At 41.6% G+C, this 21,901-nt stretch overlaps 1 protein-coding gene across 6 annotated transcripts in view; it reads left to right on the plus strand.

Moving 5' to 3' along the window:
- Positions 1 to 21,901, plus strand: part of myo5aa (myosin VAa) — a 155,711-nt gene that overhangs the window by 123,012 nt on the left and 10,798 nt on the right. For 3 of the 6 annotated variants that reach the window (XM_060924221.1, XM_060924220.1, XM_060924224.1), the window contains 13 exons: positions 247 to 340; positions 1,212 to 1,360; positions 1,467 to 1,580; positions 7,061 to 7,201; positions 7,412 to 7,468; positions 7,597 to 7,806; positions 10,152 to 10,252; positions 15,176 to 15,232; positions 16,652 to 16,732; positions 17,471 to 17,669; positions 21,183 to 21,276; positions 21,439 to 21,585; positions 21,716 to 21,870. In XM_060924221.1, the coding sequence (XP_060780204.1) occupies positions 247 to 340; positions 1,212 to 1,360; positions 1,467 to 1,580; positions 7,061 to 7,201; positions 7,412 to 7,468; positions 7,597 to 7,806; positions 10,152 to 10,252; positions 15,176 to 15,232; positions 16,652 to 16,732; positions 17,471 to 17,669; positions 21,183 to 21,276; positions 21,439 to 21,585; positions 21,716 to 21,870 (1,599 nt within the window). Of the gene's footprint in view, positions 1 to 246; positions 341 to 1,211; positions 1,361 to 1,466; positions 1,581 to 7,060; positions 7,202 to 7,411; positions 7,469 to 7,596; positions 7,807 to 10,151; positions 10,253 to 15,175; positions 15,233 to 16,651; positions 16,733 to 17,470; positions 17,670 to 20,727; positions 20,785 to 21,182; positions 21,277 to 21,438; positions 21,586 to 21,715; positions 21,871 to 21,901 lie in introns of all 6 variants that reach the window. The other 3 variants (XM_060924225.1, XM_060924222.1, XM_060924223.1) reach the window with 3 other exon arrangements.

Genomic DNA, 21,901 nt, shown 5'->3' on the forward strand with positions numbered 1-21,901 from the left:
TACTCTGATTATCTGTTATGTTTGTAAACAATATTTAGTTTGGGTGTTTTTTTGTTTTTTTGTATGTAGTGTGTAAACACTTCATTTCCGTTGCCATGGTTTCAACTTTAACTTCAGTGTATCAGGTTGATCTCCTCACACTGAGTGTAGTAGAGTGTTTGTCATTGTCATGGCTCTCGATTTTGTGTGTGTGTGTGTGTGTGTGTGTGTGTGTGTGTGTGTGTGTGTGTGTGTGTGTGTGTGTAGATGATCTCAGAGTTAAAGGAACAGAACGATCTTTTGAAGAACGAGAAGGACGACCTGAACCGTTTGATCCAGGAGCAGAGTCAACAATGGACAGGTACTGAAACCATCCAGCAGTCCGATCTGGTCCAAACCCCACCCCAATCTGCTCCTAATCCAGTCCTAACCCCACTCCAATCTGCTCTTAATCCAGTCCTAACCCCACCCCAATCTGCTCTTAATCCAGTCCTAACCCCACCCCAATCTGCTCCTAATCCAGTCCTAACCCCACCCCAATCTGCTCCTAATCCAGTCCTAACCCCACCCCAATCTGCTCCTAATCCAGTCCTAACCCCACCCCAATCTGCTCCTAATCCAGTCCTAACCCCACCCCAATCTGCTCCTAATCCAGTCCTAACCCCATCCCAATCTGCTCTTAATCCAGTTCTAACCCCATCCCAATCCGCTACTAATCCAGTAATAACCCCGCCCCAATCCACTCCTAATCCAGTCCTTATCCCATCCCAATCCGGTCCTAATCCAGTTTTATCCCAGTCCTAATCCCATCCTAATCCAGTCTTTACCTGACCCTAACATGGTTTTAACCCAGCCCAGTCCTAATCCAGTGCTTTCCTAGTCCTTAGCTGGTTCTAACACAGGATTTATCAAATTTATATTCAGACAGAGTTCTAATCCATCCTTAATCCAGACTGTACTTTAATCCCGATTTAATCTGGATCTAATTTGTATCCAACCCAGAGCGTAATTAGAATCCAATCAGTAACTCACTCCTTCACTGGTTTCCCTCTGACTGGAGTTGATTCCTTCATCCAGTCATAGTTTCACTCCTTAACCCAATCTGATCTTCATCATACTAAAGCTCTGATCAAATCCTAATCCAATTATTAATCCAGTCATAACTAATTCTCAACCCGGGATTAACCGAGTCCTGATCTGGTCTTAGCCTGATCTTAACCCTGTGTGTGTAGAGAGGATGCACAGGGCTCTGAAGGAGGAGACGACTCAGCTGGAGAATGACTTAAACGAGGAGAGATCGCGATATCAGAACCTCCTCACGGAGCATCTGAGACTGGAGGAGAAATACGACGACCTCAAAGAGGAGATCGTACTCACCACGGTGAACACACACACACTAACTACAGCACAACACCTTCACGTACTGTACTGTAAACACACAGAGAACACACCCGTAACGCACTGTAACACACACTCCCTTCTTTCAGAATGTACCCAAACCGGGCCACAGGAGAACCGACTCCACACACAGCAGCAACGAGTCCGAGTGCACCTACAACTCTGAGTTCGCCGAGGCCGAGGAGGGAGTGCGAGGAACAGAGGTGAAGCAGCAAGATTTTACATCACTTCCTGTTGGAATGCTGTGAAATCTGGAGTAATCTGGTTTTAAGAAAAAAAATTAAATCTTAAATTTTAGCAAAGAATGTATCGTCACTGAGACAGACCTCACCTCTCGTACAGTCTCCGTGTCCGAAATCGCTCCCGACTCATTATACAGGGCACTGTGTAGTGAGGACGCCATTTTGTAGTGCTGTCCGAAAACTTAGTGAGGATTATTTACACCCTATATAGTGCACTCAAAGTATCCCACAATGCATCAGGAAAAGTAGTGTACAACAATGGTCACTAACCAAAGCAATTTACAGTGGTGCTTGAAAGTTTGTGAACCCTTTAGAATTTTCTATATTTCTGCATAAATATGACCTAAAACAACATCAGATTTTCACACAAGTCCTAAAAGTAGATAAAGAGAACCCAGTTAAACAAATGAGACAAAAATATTAGACTTGGTCATTTATTTATTGAGGAAAATGATCCAATATTACATATCTGTGAGTGGCAAAAGTATGTGAACCTCTAGGATTAGCAGTTAATTTGAAGGTGAAATTAGAGTCAGGTGTTTCAATCAATGGGATGACAATCAGGTGTGAGTGGGCACCCTGTTTTATTTAAAGAACAGGGATCTATCAAAGTCTGATCTTCACAACACATGTTTGTGGAAGTGTATCATGGCACAAACAAAGGAGATTTCTGAGGACCTCAGAGAAAGCATTGTTGATGCTCATCAGGCTGGAAAAGGTTACACAACCATCTCTAAAGAGTTTGGACTCCACCAATCCACAGTCAGACAGATTGTGTACAAATGGAGGAAATTCAAGACCATTGTTACCCTCCCCAGGAGTGGTCAACCAACACAGATCACTCCAAGAGCAAGGCATGTAATAGTCGGCGAGGTCACAAAGGACCCCAAGGTAACTTCTAAGCAACTGAAGGCCTCTCTCACATTGGCTAATGTTAATGTTCATGAGTCCACCATCAGGAGAACACTGAACAACAATGGTGTGCATGGCAGGGTTGCAAGGAGAAAGCCACTGCTCTCCAAAAAGAACATTGCTGCTCGTCTGCAGTTTGCTAAAGATCACATGGACAAGCCAGAAGGCTATTGGAAAAATGTTTTGTGGACGGATGAGACCAAAATAGAACTTTTTGGTTTAAATGAGAAGCGTTATGTTTGGAGAAAGGAAAACACTGCATTCCAGCATAAGAACCTTATCCCATCTGTGAAACATGGTGGTGGTATCATGGTTTGGGCCTGTTTTGCTGCATCTGGGCCAGGACGGCTTGCCATCATTGATGGAACAATGAATTCTGAATTATACCAGCCAATTCTAAAGGAAAATGTCAGGACATCTGTCCATGAACTAAATCTCAAGAGAAGGTGGGTCATGCAGCAAGACAACGACCCTAAGCGCACAAGTCATTCTACCAAAGAATGGTTAAAGAAGAATAAAGTTAATGTTTTGGAATGGCCAAGTCAAAGTCCTGACCTTAATCCAATGGAAATGTTGTGGAAGGACCTGAAGCGAGCAGTTCATGTGAGGAAACCCACCAACATCCCAGAGTTGAAGCTGTTCTGTACGGAGGAACGGGCTAAAATTCCTCCAAGCCGGTGTGCAGGACTGATCAACAGTTACCGCAAACATTTAGTAGCAGTTATTGCTGCACAAGGGGGTCACACCAGATACTGAAAGCAAAGGTTCACATACTTTTGCCACTCACAGATATGTAATATTGGATCACTTTCCTCAATAAATAAATGACCGAGTATAATATTTTTGTCTCATTTGTTTAACTGGGTTCTCTTTATCTACTTTTAGGACTTGTGTGAAAATCTGATGATGTTTTAGGTCATATTTATGCAGAAATATAGAAAATTCTAAAGGGTTCACAAACTTTCAAGCACCACTGTATCCCATCATGCATTGCGGTCGCGCTGAAAGAAATCACATTAAAAGTCTCAAATGTGATTTAATAAAAGGCCGCGGTGAAGAAGAAAGTATTCATCCTTGATTTAAAAGAACTGAAAGCTGTAGGTGCTTTGTATTGATTAATGTGGGAAATGCGCTCAGTATAATATGGATTTATCACAAAAACACACGCGTGTATTTATTATTTTGAAACCCACCAGCCGACTGATCTGGCACATTTTAATTGTGCGACAGTAATGACATAAATACCAGCGTGACGGGCTAGTGTCTGAAAGCGTTTTCATTTACCAATGAGCTCACTGTATAGTCCTCTATAGAGTAATTCCCTATATAGGGAGTAGTGAACGAGCGAGTGATTTCGGACACGGAGTCTGAGGAGCAAACGAGGTTCTCTGTAGAGCCACAGAGCGCTTCAGTAAAGGTTCCACCTCTGTAAAACCAATTTATAAAAGAGACGTTAACGTGAGTGAGAACAAATACAGTGCCTTGCAAAAGTATTCATACCCCTTGAACTTTTTCACATTTTTCCACCTTACAACCACGAACTTAAAAGTTTTTTATTGAGATTTTATGTGATAGACCAACACAGAGTAGCACAGAATTGTGAAGTGAAATGAAAATGATAAATGGTCTTCAAAATTTTAAACAAATAAAAATCTGAAAAATGTGATGTGCATTAGTATTCAGCCCCCCTGCGTTAATACTTTGTAGAGGCACCTTTTGCTGCAATTACAGCTGCAAGTCTTTTGTGGTATGTCTCTACCAGCTTTGCACATCTAGACACTAACATTTTTTCCCATTCTTCTTTGCAAAATAGCTCAAGCTCAGCCAGATTGGATGGAGAGCGTCTGTGAACAAACAGCAATTTTCAAGTCTTGCCACAGATGCTCAATGGGATTTAGGTCTGGACTTTGACTGGGCCATTCTAACACATGAATATTCTTTGATCTAAACCATTCCATTGTAGCTCTGGCTGTATGTTTAGGGTCATTGTCTTGCTGGAAGGTGAATCTCCTTCCCAGTCTCGAGTCTTTTGCAGCCTCCAACAGGTTTTCTTCCAGGATTGCCCTGTATTTAGCTCCATCCATCTTCCCATCAACTCTGACCAGCTTCCCTGTCCCTGCTGAAGAAAAGCATCCCCACAGCATGATGCTGCCACCACCATGTTTCACAGTGGGGATGGTGTGTGCAGGGTGATGAGCAGTGTTAGTTTTCCGCCACACATAGCGCTTTGCATTTAGAACAAAAAGTTCAACTTTGGTCTCATCTGACCAAAGCACCTTCTTCCACATGTTTGCTGTGTCCCCTACATGGCTTCTTATGCCTGTCTTTCAGCAATGGCTTTCTTCTTGCCACTCTTCCAAAAAGGCCAGATTTGTGGAGTGTATGACTTATAGTTGTCCTGTGCACAGATTCTCCCACCTGAGCTGTGGATTTCTGCAGCTCCTCCAGAGTGATCATGGGCCTCTTGGCTGCTTCTCTGACCAGTGCTCTCCTTGCTCGCTCTGTCAGTTTAGGTGGACGGCCATGTCTTGGTAGGTTTGCAGTTGTGCCATACTTTTTCCATTTTTGAATGATGGATTGAACAGTGCTTCTTGAGATGTTCAGAGCTTGGGATGTTTTTTTATAACCTAACCCTGCTTTAAACTTCTCCAGAACTTTATCCCTGACCTGTCTGGTGAGTTCTTTGGTCTTCATGATGCTGTTTGTTCTTCAGTGTTCTCTACCAAACCACTGAGGCCTTCACAGAACAAGTGTATTTATACTGAGAGTAAATTACACACAGTAGGACTCTATTAACTAACTAGATGACTTCTGAAGGCAATTGGATTGTATTTGGAGGTATCAGAGGACAGGGGGCTGAATACTAATGCACACCACATTTTTCAGATTTTTATTTGTTTAAAATTTTGAAGACCATTTATCGTTTTCGTTTCACTTCACGATTATGTGCTACTCTGTGTTGGTCTATCACATAAAATCTCAATAAAAAACTTTTTAAGTTGGTGGTTGTAATGTGAAAAAGTTCAAGGGGTATGAATACTTTTGCAAGGCACTGTAAGACCCAAAACGGCAAAATCAAACATCTTAAATGTTAACCTGTGTAGGTTACGAGCCGATAGAATATAAACCTTGCAGTTTGAGGAACACTGAATTACCTGTGCTAGAACGAACACCCTTAAATTCTCCCGTTTCTGATGAGTTGCTTGGCTCTGCAATAATCTTCTGTTAGTTATAAGGAAAAGTGAATCGGTTTCTATCTTTAAAAGCGAGCGAAGATCACGCTGTCTCGGGGTAGATCCACAGGACTGAACTGAATTTATCTTTTTATGTAATCAGCCTTTTAGAGTGTTATCTCATTATTATTATTATTATTATTAATACTTTTCTATTTAAATGTTCTATTATATTCATGACTTTCCATGCATTGGTTCCCTGCCCAAGCATGGAGTATTCGGGCGTGGCTGTAGGGTTGTTTCATATGTTTTTTTTCGAGCCTTGCAGCCTCGCTTGGGTTTTTGGGTGTGGCTGGTGTGCTGATGTATGGAAGGTGGTGATTACTGTATTTTATTTATATAAGGTTTTTTTTTTTTTGCTTTATTTTCCTCAACCTGTGTTTATAGACCATGTTTATTACATATTTCATATTTTACATATTTGTACATATATTTACAACCATTTTATTTATTGATTTTATTTCTTTTTTTATATCCTTTCCTGACTGTTTTTTAAAATAATTTATTATTATTATTATTGATTTATCTATTTTTTTTGGTAGCCTTTATCTTATTGCTGTTTCCAGGCTCCCATCAGCACCTGTTATTTAGATTATCAGCTTTTTTTTTTATTTCTTTTATTATTTCTTGTAAAATTTGTTATTCTGTGCTGTGAAATCATTAAAGTAAGATAAAGTAGGGACTGCAAATGAAAACGAGCTGTTTAGAAAAATCTGACATTTATACCATAAATCCTGATATTGATGAATGTCTGTGGTCCATGAATGAATGAATCCAGAATTAATCACAGTCCAAAGAATCCCTGGCAAAAAAACCCCAAAACAAAACAGTTTTTCGAAAAGTGCAGTGCTTTTTCACCATGTCATGGTGTTTTGTTTTTTCAATAAAGATTGTAATTAATAGTTAGCTGAAGACAGATAGCTGGGTAGCGCAGCCCGCGTTAGTTCTGCACCGCGTCACTTTCCGTCTCAGAGCGTGCGGTTTAAATCGCTTTCTGTGAGATGAGTGTATAAATGGTGTCGTGTTCTGTGTGGCGCCATCTGCTGGACTTCAGAAACAGCATGAGCAGAATGTGTCAGATGAGATGAAATAAAATGAGATGAGATGATAAGCTGAGAGATTCCTTCACTGATCCCCATGAAGGGAAAGTCAGGTGTTGCATCGGCTCAGGTACAGAGCGCAGTATAGATAAATGTTGACTAAGTCCAAAAAAAAAGAATAAAAATAGAACTAAATAAGGAGAATTGCTCACAAAAGGCAGCAACAAGAACTAGTGTAGTGTGTGTGTGTGTGTAGGACGTGACCAAAGGAGGAGCGTTGGACATGGCTCTGTTCCTGAAGCTGCAGAAGCGAGTGACGGAGCTCGAGCAGGAGAAACAGAGCCTGCAGAATGAACTGGACCGAAAGGAGGAGCAGTTTCAGAGGGCTAGAGCCAGGGTACGCGTACACACACACACACACACACACACACACACACAAAAAAACACATTTTCCAGGCTGTATAACAGTACACTTGTAGAAAGTGTGTGTGAAAGTAAATGAGGCTTCACATGTCATAAATATTCAGACACGTGTCCCAAACACGCACTGATCGAGTTCAGTGTTAGTTTTTAAATGCTGATTGAATTTTTTTTTTCGCATTTGCAGGATGATGAAGAGCATAAGAAGGCTCGCAGTGCTGAACTGGAGTATGAATCTCTTAAGGTACACACACAGTTCAGAAACTCTGGCTTTTCTAGCCTCTCTATTGAAGCTGCATCCTCTCACTCTCTGTGTGTGTGTGTGTGTGTGTGTGTGTGTGTGTGTGTGTGTGTGTGTGTGTGTGTGTTTAGCGTCAGGAGCTGGAGTCAGAGAATAAGAAGCTGAGACACAACCTGAGCGAGATGCGTCAGACTCTGGCGGGGAAAGACGGCTCCATGTCAGCCTACGAGGTCCTGATGGAGCAGTTAAACTCCTCCAACGAGGAGCTGGAGGTGCGGAAGGAGGAGGTGCTCATCCTGCGCTCACAACTCGTCAGCCAGAAAGAAGCCATGCAGCACAAGGTGACCACACACACACACACACACACACACACACACAAAAAAAAAAACTTTTGGAGCTACTTGGAACAAACGTCTGTCTCTGGTGATCCGGTCACAGTGATACAGGAGTGTGTTCTCTGTTTATAATCTTTTATTTTCCCAGTCTGTGCACAGATGCAGGTCTTTTGATGCTCATTGATTCGGATGCTGAAATGAATAATCCATAATTATTTCCTCAGTTTAAATAGCAGCCAGACTGTGTGTGTGTGTGTGTGTGTGTGTGTGTGTGTGTGTGTGTGTGTGTGTGTTTTCATCCCAGACTCCTCTTTATAACATTAGGGAATTTATTTGAATTAAAATGAAGACTAACGAGCGGAGTCTGATAGCTGGGATGAAATCGGCTTGAAATGGAAAACAGCAGGTTGATGGCAAAAATGCGCCATGTGAGAAAGCAGCCTAGTTCAGTCCTTTTCCTGTGTTTTGACATGTTTTTCTGTGTTTCTTTCTTTTCCTCTCTCCTGTCACACTCCATAAAGGATGAAAAGGTACTGTCATTAGTGTCATTCGTGTCTTGTGATTTTAGTGTCATTACTGTTAGTGTCATTAGTGTTAAACATTAGCGTCATTACTGTAATATCAGTGCTGTTAGTAATGTTATTGTCATTAGTGATATTAGTGTCGGTGTCATTACTGTAATTATCAGTAGTGTCCTTAGTAATGTTACTGCCATTACTGTAATTATCATTAGTGTCCTTAGTGCCGTTTGTAATGTTAGTGCCATTACTGTAAGTGTCATTAGTGTCCTTTGTGCCGTTAGTAATGTTCGTGCCATTAGTGGTATTAGTGTCTGTGTCATTACTGTAATTATCAGTAGTCTCCTTAGTGCTGTTAGTAATGTTCGTGTCATTAGTGGTATTAGTGTCGGTGTCATTACTGTAATTAACATCATTAGTGTCCTTAGTGCTGTTAGTAATGTTACTGTCGTTTGTAATATTAGTGTCAGTCATTACTGTAATTAATATCATTAATGATAAATGTTAGTGATATTGTCATTACTGTAATATCATTAGTGATGTGTTAGTGATATTATTGTCATTACTGTAATTAATATAATTGGTGTCATTGGTAATATTACCGTAATTAATATCATTAGTGCCCTTAGTGCCATTAGTAATGTTACTGTAGTTAGTGTCATTTGTAATATTAGTGTCAGTGTCATTACTGTAATTATCATTAGTGTCCTTAGTGCCATTAGTAATGTTACTGTCGTTTGTAATATTAGTGTCCGTGTCATTACTGTAATTATCATTAGTGTCCTTAGTGCCATTAGTAATGTTACTGTAGTTAGTGTCGTTTGTAATATTAGTGTCAATGTCATTACTGTAATTATCATTGGTGTCCTTAGTGCCGTTAGTAATGTTACTGTCGTTTGTAATATTAGTGTCAGTGTCATTACTGTAATTAATATCATTAGTGTCCTTTGAGCCATTAGTAATGTTACTGTAGTTGGTGTCGTTTGTAATATTAGTGTCCGTGTCATTACTGTAATTATCATTAGTGTCCTTAGTGCCGTTTGTAATATTAGTGTCCGTGTAATTAATATCATTAGTCATATTAGTGTTATGAATATCATTATTGTTAGGTCATTAGTATTGTTAGTAATGTTGTCATTACTGTAATTAATATCATGAGTGAATATCATTAGTTAATATCGTTACTGTCGTTAAGGTCATTAGTAATAGTGTTAATGATATTAGTGCCATTCATGTCATTATTGTGGACAGGGGTGGGTTTCCCAAAAGCCTCTGAATGCTAAGAGCATCTTAACTTGGGGGGAGAGAGAGAGAGAGAGAGAGAGAGAGAGAGAGAGAGAGAGTTCATTGTGCTGCTCGCTCAACCATTTAACAATGATGTTTGTGCTGCGATGCTTTTGGGGGAACCTCAGGCCGGATCAGTTGCTCTTTAAGTTCCCAGGGACAGATTTGGTTTGTGTTAAAACTGCACACACAGTCTCTTATAGCTGGAGAGTTTTATGTTTTTGTTACAGTGATATAAATCACAATCCATCATTATTAATAAAATGTTATTTTTTTTTATTCCAAACACTTTGTGTTTCAATTTATATCACGGTTGTTTTTTTTTTTTGGGGGGGGGGGGGGGTCTACAGTTTGACTGGTTAGTCGCGTTAACCACATCGTCCAAACTACCATAACTCAAAAACAAGTCTAATATCGGCCTACATTTTGTAACGTAATTAAATTCAGTGGCGAGGTGTGTTTCTGTCGGCTACTGTAATGTCCTAATGATGAACGTTACTGACGTGCTGGTTATTATTGACGTGTGTGTGTGTGTGTGTGTGTGTGTAGGAGACCATGACCGAGCCGCTGCACTATGTGGAGGATGTTCACAAGCTTACAGATGCTAAAGAGATCTCTCAGGCTTACATGGGCCTCAAGGATACCAACAGGTGAACAACACACACACACACACACACACACACACACACACACACACACGCAGAATTAGCACTGATGATGTAATTGGACTTAAAAAAAAAAAATTTAATAAAATAAAGCAGTTCCCTCCTCATCCTCAAGAGGGCGCCAGTGAACATCCTTTTCATTTTCATTATGAAATGTTTAATTATAATCAACCAAGTTCATTCAAACTACGACCAGAAAACCATGATGTCAATATTTATCCTGTATTATCTGTAAAACATTTTGTTCATAAATAAATACGCTAAATTCTCCTTTTCTACCAGATCGATCCTTTAACTGTATTTTTCAAGTGACATCATAGGCTGTAAAGGCTAATAACGGAGCTAATATTCGTTTAACAATGTTGATGTTCAAGCAGCTGCTGGTGAGAATGAAAGCAAATAAATCAGTCTGACAGAAAAAAACTAACTAATAATTTTATTATGATTATTATTATATAAATATTACACCTTGTTAAAGACGAGTAAACGGGTTAGTGTTATGCTAACCTGAGTTTCTTTTGTGTAAACCTGTAGCTAAAGTTGCTAGCCGGTGTTAGCACTCAGGGTACAACCCAAACGGAAACACTTTCTCCCTCAACATTACTGTTTTCCAGGAGATTTTATTCTCCTTCCTGAAAATAGATTAATAATTTTCAGATTCTCAGTGTCTGATTTTAACTTTTGCGTTGCTCAGAGACGGGTTTTGTATTCTAATTTTTCTTATGTTGATTCTGGATTTAAGATTCTGAGAAAGTTTCCAAGATTTTAAAGTTCAAGTTGCTAAAAATAGATTTTAAAATTTGAAGTTGTTAAAAAATTATTGTAAATCTTAAGAATTTAATAAGCAGATTTAAGATTATAAATTGTGAAGAAATGGATTAAATCCTAAATCTGGTTCTAGATTTCTAATATATTTTAAAAGATTTGAAGATTTTACACCAAGTTACTAAAAGGAGATGCTCAATTTGAAGGCTCTTACAAAAAGATTTTAAATTCTATGCTGTTAAAAATAAATTAGTAATAAAAACAATGTATGATACAATATGTAAAATTTTTATTTTATTAGCATCACCATTAATCCTAAAATTAATAAAATATCTAATAAAAATATTTACAAGTTAAATGACGGGAAGGGAAAAAAAATTGATAAATGTACAGCAGGATTACCACAACAGCGTTAGCCAATTACTGTGGGCCCAAAATATTAAATATCAACAAACAAATCTGTATTATAAACAAAGTAGTCTATCAACAACATAAGACTACAGACTGAATTACATTTCAGACATGTAGATTTAAAAGTGCAAGGGTTGTTGCAATCATAATTATTTGAAGCGGAAAAATAACTCGATAGAGACTGTGACTAAAGTGACAGTAATTTGTGCTAGCTGACCTTTATCAATTGAAGATCAAGGAAAAGTTGTGCCCTGTCGCCCTGAACAAAATAAAAAAAAACTGATTGAAAAAAAATCCTGAAAGTTGACAGAGTTATAAGTGATTGAAAAAAAATCCCCATTTTTTTTTTTGGATCATTCCAATTCAGTGATCCAGATCAGCACCAAAAGTCACAAATGTAATTCAGCCCAGAGGGATTCTTCATGTGACATTTGGTGACGATTGGTTAAAAACTGAGGGAGAAATAGCGTCCAAAAAAACATTAGGAGAATAAGAAGAAGAACAATAGAGTAGAAAGCTCCTGAGTGAGGGAAACAAGTTATGCCAATGCTGCTAGGGCAAATTAAAGGGGAACCCAAGTCATTTTTAAACTTGCTTTATTTCTTAATTAACGTGTTATTTAATTACGTTTTCGGTTTTAGTAACCTTATATCGTGACTCGTATTGGCAACTAACTGCAATTAAATATTATACTTATCGGCCTATTCGGTTTTTAGCTGTGTTGAATTTAGTGCGTTTGGTCCACGGCAGGCGTCCCTTATCCGCGCGATCTTCACGAGACTTGTGCGAGACTTCGAAACGTGAAGAAGTGTCAGCCAGGTGTCAGCGCCGCCATTTTGAAAACTGTTTTCCAAACGAAGTATTGCACAAAAACGAGTTTAAATGACGATTACTGCCTACTTTTTTCAAACTTTCCTGATTGCTATCAAAACAAACAAAACTTCCGGCTTGATTACGTCAGCATTCGAAAGAGGGCGCACGCGTCTTTTTTTGCAGTTGCGCTGAAAGAAATCAAATTAAAAGTCTCAAATTTGATTTAATAAAAGGCAGCGGCAAAGAAGAAAGTATTCAGCCTTGATTTAAAAGAACTGAAAGCTGCAGGTACTTTGTATTGATTAATGTGGGAAATGCGCTCAGTATAATATGGATTTATCACAAAAACACATGCATGGATTTATTATTTTGAAACCCACCAGCCGACTGATCTGGCACGTTTTAATTGTGCGACAGTAATGACGTAAATACCAGCACGATGGACTAGTGTCCGAAAGCGTTTTTTTCATTTTACCAATGAGCTCACTGTATAGTCCTCTATAGAGTAATTCCCTATATAGGGAGTAGGGAGTAGTGAACGAGTGAGCGATTTCAGACACAGGGAACGTTGGCAGATGTTGGTGACTTTGATTTCCGCTGTACGTTTTACTTCCGTCCTACGATGTCTCGCACAGGTCTCAGCGAATCTCGTTTATGGCCGTTGCTTTGACATATGGACTGATATATTACAGAGCGTATTTCAAACACTCAGAACTTCCTATAGCAGCGACAAAATAGCGATCAAACATGCATTCCGATATTTAATAAAATGAGAGAAATAGAATTATGATTAAAAAAAATTAGCCTTCAGTTCTCCTTTAATAATTCACCATGGTAGATTTAAAATAGCTAAGATCATCCCATGTTTAAATTCAGTTCATCAGAAAGAATGTTCCAGATTGTTGTAGTTCAAACAACGAAGGATTTCTGGTAGGTTGTGATTTTACACTTACGAACATTATACTTAACAACATCATTGCTCGAGGGTCTGGTTGATCTCGTGCAGCGAGGAACAGGTTCCACTGAAGGAGATACAGTTACGAGACCGTGAGACATTTTTACAAAAGAAATCTAAATATACACCGATCAGCCATAACATTAAACCCGCTGACAGGTGACGTGAATAACATCGATTATCTCGTTACAGTGGACTTCCGGTTGAGCGGTGTTGGGGATGGTCACGCTCAGGGACAGCTCCCGCCTTTTCGTAATTTTCTATGCACCATTCGTAGGTTTTCCCTATTCCACCACATAAATTAGACAATACGTGGCATCAAGCTAGCTGACAACATCGAAACAGCAGCAACAAGGAAAAGGAGAAAGTGCTACAACTCGAGATGGTGGATCCGCTAACTGTTGCTAGGCTTGTGTAGGAACTCGACAAAGCCTGGCTGCAGAACTGAAAACGTACCTCTTGACATATTTGGAGACCTCCCTTACGCCTGTACAGATGTCTCTTGACACCATCAGCGCTGCTTTGGACTCGTATAACCAAAAGATAACGACCAAAGAGAACACCCTGACCAACCACAGCGATGAGCTGGCCAAGCTAACAACGAGACTGAATCAACTTGGAAAAACTAAATGCCACCTTAACAACATCCAAAGCAGAGGACCTTCAGAATTGATCCAGACGACAGAACCTAAGAATCGTGGGCCGACCTGAGGAGATTGAAGGAGGTTCGCTGATGGAGGAGCTGCGAGACGAATTCCATGAAGTCGTCGGAAGTTAGATCTTCCCAAAACCACCAGAGCTGGACAGAGCACACCGAACACCTGCGCCGAAGCCGATGCACAGGCAACGTTGATGGACCATCATTGTAAGATTCCACTGGTCGCAGAGAGGGGACATGAAGTTTGACGGGAACAGGATCCTGTTCTTCACTGATCTCATTACCTTGGCAGCTGTTAAGGGGTGGGATATATCAGGCAGCGAGAGAAGAGAACAGTCAGTTCCTGAAGAAGTTGACGTGTTGGAAGCAGGAAAAATGGGCGAGTGTAAGGATCTGAGAGACTTTGACAGATTGTGATGGTGAGATGACTGGGTCTGACTGAGCATCTCCAAAACGGCATATCTTGTGGGGTGTTCCTGGGATGCAGTAGTTTGTACTGAACAAAAGTGGTCCAAGGATCCAAAGGACAACCGGTGAACCGGCGACAGGGTCATGGGTGTCAAAGGCTTATTGATTCGCATGGGGCATGAAGGCTAGAACATATGGTCCAATCCAGAAGAACAGAAGATCTAATGGAGCACAAACTGCTGAAAAAGTTCATGCTGAAACCTTTCTGTTTTAGCCACCATTAACTTGTTCAGCAGTTTGTGCTCCAGTAGTTCTTCTGGATTGGACCATATGTTCTAGCCTTCGACACCCATGACCCTGTCGCCAGTTCACCGGTTGTCCTTTGGATCCTTGGACCATTTTTGTTCAGTACGAACCACTACATACCAGGAACACCCCACAAGATGTGCCATTTTGGAGATGCTCAGTCAGACCCAGTCATCTCACCATCACATTTTGTCAAAGTTGCTCAGATCCTCACGCTTGCCCATTTTTCCTGCTTCCAACACGTCAACTTCTTCAGGAACTGACTGTTCTCTTCTCTCGCTGCCTGATACAGTATATCCCACCCCTTAACAGCTGCCATGGTAATGAGATCATCACCGTTATTCACTTCTTCACCTGTCAGTGGTGATGTTATGGCTGATCGGTGAATAATGTAATCTAATCTGAGTTAGTGATAAATCTTTAGTTGCTAGGAAACAGATTTTAAATTCTACAATTATTCATCTGATAACATACAGAAGTTCAGGACTGGATCGTATTTTGATGGAAAACCATCGCTGATGATCCTCCCACTGGAGTGTTGTGTAAAGGTGTGTGTGTATAGTGTGTTGATGTGTGTCTCTGTCCTGCGTAGATCCCCCAGGGTTCAGCTCAAACCGTTTGCAGTGAGCGAGTTGGTCAGTAGGCTGAGGTAATGACAGAGAGAGAGATGCGATGCATGGCCATGAGGTTTAACACGCAAAATACTGATGCTAATAAATCAGACCGTGGACTTCAGCGTGGTTCTGAGCGCTACACACACGCACTAACCTGCATGAGGGGACGCCAGCCTGCTGCCAGCACTCAAGCTAACACGTTACACACCAAAACAAACGACAGGAAGTCTGAGTGCACAAGCAAAACCTGCTTTTAATTCCTCAGCTAGCAAAAGCTAACATGACTTTCCACCCATTTTCAGTTACAGGAGTCCAGAACGCTGTGCTGTTATTGACTGACAGCAGAAATGATGACTCATAGACATGCTAACACACGAACTAGCATTACAGGCTAATTACAAACTAACATATGCTAGCGTTATAGTAAGAAGGCTAACACACAAATTTGCATTATAGTAAACACGCTAATTCAGACTAGGATTAAACAGGATAACACACTAACTAGTGCAGTAGGTAACAGATTAACACACGCTAGCGTTATAGTGAACTCACACACACCACACACACACACACACACACACACGTCTTGTGAAAAGCAGGTTAATACGTGAATTAACATTATAGTAAAATAGGCTAACATGCCGTGTGTGTATGTGTGCGCGCGCGTTAACCGTTGTGCTACATCAGTATTGGACTGCTGTCTAATACACCACATGTGATGGAGGACATGTGAACTGGTGATGGTGGTGATGATGGTGAAGGTGGTGGATCTGAAGCATGTTTTAGGTTCCACTGATTTGTGTTTTTTGTGTCTTTCATTCCAGATATTTTGTTTATTGTTCATTTTTCTTGTTCTTTACTGTAGTCTGTAATTCACTGCATTATTTTTTATCATTTATTATATCATTATTTACCTTCATTACCATTCCATTGTTATTGTGTCTCTCTCTCCCCCCCTTCTTTTTCTGTTGTTCTTTCCTTCTTGTTTCCTTGCTCATTTTATGCCCCTCTCTCTCATATTCTCTCTTCACCTGTCTGTTTCTCTCTGAATTTGTCTTTCTCTCTTGCTTTCTCCATTCTCTGTCTCCATACCTCTCTCTCCCCCTCTCTCACTTTTGCATATGTGGTCTCTTTCGCATGCTCTGTCTCTCTTTCGTACGTGCTCTTTCACATGCATGCTCTCTCTTTCTTACTTTTGCATATGTGGTCTCTCTTTCACATGCTCTGTCTCTCTTTCATACATGCTCTTTCACTTTTGCTCATGCACTCTTTCACATGCATTCTCTCTCTCTCTCTCTCTCTCTCTCTCACTTTTACATATGTGGTCTCTCTTTTGCATACTCTGTCTCTCTTTCGTACATGCTCTTTCATGTTTGCTCATGCACTCTTTCACATGCATGCTCTCTCTCTATCGCTCCCCCCCCCCCCCCCCCCCCCCCCCCCCGTTCTGTCAGATCCCCTCTCCCTGACATGAGTAAGCTGAATGAGGATGGAGAGCTGTGGCTGGTGTATGAGGGCTTGAAGGAGACCAACAGGTTAAACTGTGTGTGTGTGTGTATGCGTACACGTGTGTGTGGGTGTGTGTACTTGTACACACATCTTTTAGTTTGCTAAAACTAAAGTTGCCGTTGATCATCTCTCTGACAGTTTTCTGTATTAAGCATGACGATGTTTCTCTTTCACTCCCCTTTAAAATACGCTAAAAAAATTCTAAATTCTCGAAAATTTAAAAGATGTAGATTTTACTTTCACTAAAACACTAAAACGGATTCTAAAAGTTTCTAAAGTGGATTTGTTTCTAAAACATACAACCGACTGAATAAAGTCCGTTCTAAACTCTGAGATGTTTGGAACAATAATCTGAATCCTGACATGTTTACAAACCGATTCTAACTTCTCAGATTGCTTTTTAAAAAATTCCAAATTGTTTCTAAAATGCAAAGTAGAGAAGAAATAAATTCTGTTAATAATAATAATAATAATAATAATAAACTCTGAGCTCTTTGATGGAAACAAATCAAATTCAAAGAAAAAAAGTCGGTGTTTTGGAATGAGATTAGTTTTAGATTGTTGTGTAAAATGTGTGTTCGTTTTAATCCAGATCTTGGTCGTGGACTTTTTGTTTTGTTTTTTTGGTCTCTCGCTGACGTGATGACTGGCGTGACTAATGAGCGCTGTGTGCTGAGCTGCTACTGAGTGACCTGAAGCAGGAGGGTTACTGTCACACTCGGGTGTTTCTACATGTGTTCAGTTGTGTGTGTGTGTGCGTGTAGGTTGCTGGAGTCTCAGCTGCAGGCTCAGCGGCGTTCCCATGAGGCAGAGCTGGAGGCGCTGCGTGGAGAACTGCACTGTGTGAAGGAGGAGAACCAGAGACAGCAGCAGCTCCTCACACAGAACCTGCAGCTTCCTCCTGAGGCTCGGATCGAGGCCAGTCTACAGCACGAGATCACACGCCTCACCAACGAGAACCTGGTCAGTGTACACACACACACACACACACACACACACACACACACACACACAGATCTATTACACGATTACACAGCTAGGGTTACAGTGAGGGGCTAGTTTTCTGGTAACCGCAAGACTTTGACTCCCTGCTCTCATCTGTATTGCGGTGTGCCACCAGATGGCAGTAGGTACCATTTTTATGATGGTCTTTGGTACGCAACTGCAAGTAGAACTCTCAATCTCCCAGCCGAGAGGCGGACACGCTAACCACTAGGGCAACTCACAGTAAAAAGAGCCGAGCCTAGAAATAACTACAGTGTAACTAACTCGACAGAAATAGTTAATAACTCGCCTAAAAATAGCTAACGTACCTAACTACCCCAACAGCTAGTAACTAACCTAAAACTATCTCGTATGTAACTAACTAGAAAAAACAGCTAGTAACTAGCATAAAATATTTAGTATGTAACTAACGAGCCAAACAGCGAGTAACTAGCTAAAAATAGCTACTATGTAACTAAATGGGCAAAAATAATAATAACTAGCCTAAAATTAGTTTGTATGTAATGAACTAGCCAAACAGCTAGTAACTAGCTTAGAAATAGGTACTATGTAAATAACCAGACAAAAATGGTCAAAAACGTCTAAAATATCTAGCCCTGTGCCTGAAATCGCTCACTCGTTCACTACTCCCGACTCCCTATATAGGGAATTACTCTATAGAGGACTATACAGTGAGCTCATTGGTAAAATGAAAAAACGCTTTCGGACACTACTCCGTCGCGCTGGTATTTACGTCATTACTGTCGCACAATTAAAACGTGTCAGATCAGTCGGCTGGTGGGTTTCAAAATAATAAATACATGCGTGTTTTTGTGATAAATCCATATTATACTGAGCGCATTTCCCACATTAATCAATACACAGTACCTGCAGCTTTCAGTTCTTTTTTTTTTAAATCAAGGCTGAATACTTTTTCTTCTTTTATTAAATCAAATTTGAGACTTTTAATTGACTTCTTTCAGCGCGACCGCAATGCATAATGGGATATATCGCTTTGGTTAGTGACCATCGTTGTACACTACTTTTCCTTTCGGACACCACAACAAAATGGCGTCCTCACTATATAGTGCCCTGTATAGTGAGTAGGGAGCGATTTCAGACACAGGGTAGTATGTAACGAACTAGACAAAAATAATTAATAACTCGCCTAAAAATAGCTAGCAGGCACCTAACTACCCAAACAACAGCGAGTAACTAACCTAAAAATAGCTAGCATGTAATGAACTAGCCAGACAACAGCTAGTAAGTAACCTAGAAATAGCTACTATTTAAATAACTAGACAAAATAGTTAATAACTAGTGTAAAATATCTAGTCTGTAACTAACTTGGCAGAAATGGCAAATCAAAGTCCCTCCCGTGCCGGGACCTGGTCTTCCCTGGCAGTCTCCCATCCCGGTACTAACCACGCCCTTAAGGAGCATTGGGTGGCGCCGATCTGATTTTATAACCCCACCCTCCCACATAGTTGCTGTTACAGTGGGGGGTTGGTTCTTCGCTGACCGTGAGAGTTTGACTCCCCACTCGTACCTGTACTGTGGCGCTTCACCAGATGGCAGCAGGTACCATTTTATAACGGTCTTTGGTGCTCGAGCGCGAGTAGAATCTCCCGGTCGAGAGGCGGATACGCTGACCGCTAGGGCAACTCGCGATAAAATTGTATAGCGTGAGTTTAATTGGACTTGTATTGGAGTAAGAGTTTGAGTGGAGTATTCCACCAGGACAGGCTTCATTACTACAGTGTCACTGTGCACTTCCATACTGTTTATATCTTTATTCTATCTTTATTTCTCTCTCTCTCCCACCCTGTCTCACCCCCTCTCTCTCTCTCTCTCTCTCACCCTGTCTCACCCTCTCTCTCTCTCTCTCCCTCCCACCCTGTCTCACCCTCTCTCCCTCCCACCCTGTCTCACCCTCTCTCTCTCTCTCTCTCTCTCTCTCCCACCCTGTCTCACCCCCTCTCTCTCTCCCACCCTGTCTCCCCCTCTCTCTCTCTCACCCTGTCTCACCCCCCCTCTCTCTCTCCCACCCTGTCTCACCCCCCCCCCTCTCTCTCTCTCTCTCTCTCTCTCTCTCTCACACACCCTGTCTCACCCCCCCCTCTCTCTCCCTCTCACCCTGTCTCACCCCCCCTCCCTCCCACCCTGTCTTACCCCCTCTCTCTCTCTCTCTCTCTCTCTCCCACCCTGTCTCACCCCCTCTCTCTCTCTCCCCATCTCTCTCCCTCCCTCCCACCCTGTCTCACCCCCTCTCTCTCTCCCACCCTGTCTCCCCCTCTCTCTCTCCCTCCCCCCTCTCTGTCCCCTCTCTCTCACCCGTCTCCCTCTCTATCTCCCTCCCCCCTCTCTCTCTGTCCTGTCCCCTCTCTCTCTCACCCTCTCTCTCTCTCCCACCCTGTCTCCCCTGTCTCTCCCCTCTCTCCCCCTCTTTCTCCCCCCTCTCTCTCTCCCCCTCCCCCCTCTCTCTGTCCCCTCTCTCTCACCCTCTCTCTCTCTCCCCGTCTCCCTCTCTCTCTCTCTCTCTCTCTCTCTCTCTCTCTCTCTCTCTCTCTCTCTTTCTCCCTCCCCCGTCCCCCCACCCCTACCTGAGTGTTCAGTAGGTTGTAATCACGCAGCCCTGCAGTGCTCTTTATCACACCGTTATCTCGTAATACCCAGATGTTTTTACTGTATGATGTTGTTAACTGGATCTTTTACAGATGTGTTTTATTACTTATTTAAACGGACAGAACAGTTTTATATTTTAATCATGTCGTTAAAATGATATCTGAGGTTTCATTAAAAGCTACATATCCTGCAGTAATGAGAACCGAACCAATCTCTGTGAGAGGCGTGTCCACGACCGGTCAGCCAATCAGAACTGAGCATTTTTATAGTAGAAGTTATCACAAGTTGTATAGAGATTTCGTATAGTTCTTAAAATTACATCATCTTACGATAAGGTGTGTGTGTGTGTGTGTGTGTGTGTGTGTGTGTGTGTGTGTGTGTGTGTGTCATAACGGTACCTCTTAATTCACAGGACCTTCTGTGTGAGAACCCAAAGATCTACAAAATCAAGATGATGCGCAGAACAATTGTATGTAGAGACGTGTGTGTGTGTGTGTGTGTGTGTGTGTGTGTGTGTGTGTGTGTGTGTGTGAACACTAAAGGAGTACGGTGTGTGTCGCACAGAAACTGAGAAGCTGAGCTCTAACACTGCACAGCTGTTTGTGTTTTAACCCACAGCGGTGTGATTCAGCACACACTCCTCTATTCTTCTCACACACACTCGTGTGCTCTCTCTCTCTCTCTCTCTCTCTCTCTCTCTCTCTCTCTGTTTCTCTTGCAGCACTGAATCAGAGCTCTAACTGAATCGGCTTTTCCCGACCCTTAAATGTCCTTACTGTCCCCCAAGCTCAAACACACACACACCGCACACTACCAATGTGATGGTCTAATTGTGTGTGTGTGTGTGTGTGTGTGTGTGTTGTATAGGATCTCATGGAACAGCTGGAAAAACAGGACAAGACGGTTCGCAAGCTGAAGAAGCAGCTCAAAGTGTTCGCCAAGAAGATCGCTGACCTGGAAGGTAAAATGGTGGAGACACACACGCCCACGCGCACACACACACACGCCCACGCACACAAATGTACAAAGGCATAGACACATGTTCTAATGTACATGCAAGCACACACAAACACAAGACCACACACGTGCAGAATCAGATTCTGATGTGTGTGTGCGGGCGCAGGTGGTCAGGTGGAGAACGTGTCTCCAGGTCAGATGGCTGACGAGCCGATCCGTCCAGTCAACATTCCACGCCGAGAGAAAGATTTCCAGGGAATGTTGGAGTATAAGAAGGAGGATGAACTCAAGCTGGTCAAGAACCTCATTCTGGGTAAAACACACACACACGCGCGCGCACACACACACACACACACACACACACTACTCTCATCCATATACACTAAGGTCTTAAAAATATAATCAGGTATCAGATTGTACGGATAAAATCTGTGTGTGTGTAGAGTTAAAGCCCCGGGGCGTGGCCGTGTACATGCTCCCCGGTTTGCCGGCTTACATCCTCTTCATGTGTTTACGACACGCTGACTACATCAACGATGACCAGAAAGTCAGAGCGCTGCTCACCTCCGTCATCAACAGCATCAAGAAGATCCTCAAAGTATGCACACACACGTACACACACACTGTCC

This window comes from Neoarius graeffei, chromosome 6, assembly GCF_027579695.1.
Source record: "Neoarius graeffei isolate fNeoGra1 chromosome 6, fNeoGra1.pri, whole genome shotgun sequence".
NCBI classification, from domain to species: Eukaryota; Metazoa; Chordata; class Actinopteri; order Siluriformes; family Ariidae; genus Neoarius; species Neoarius graeffei.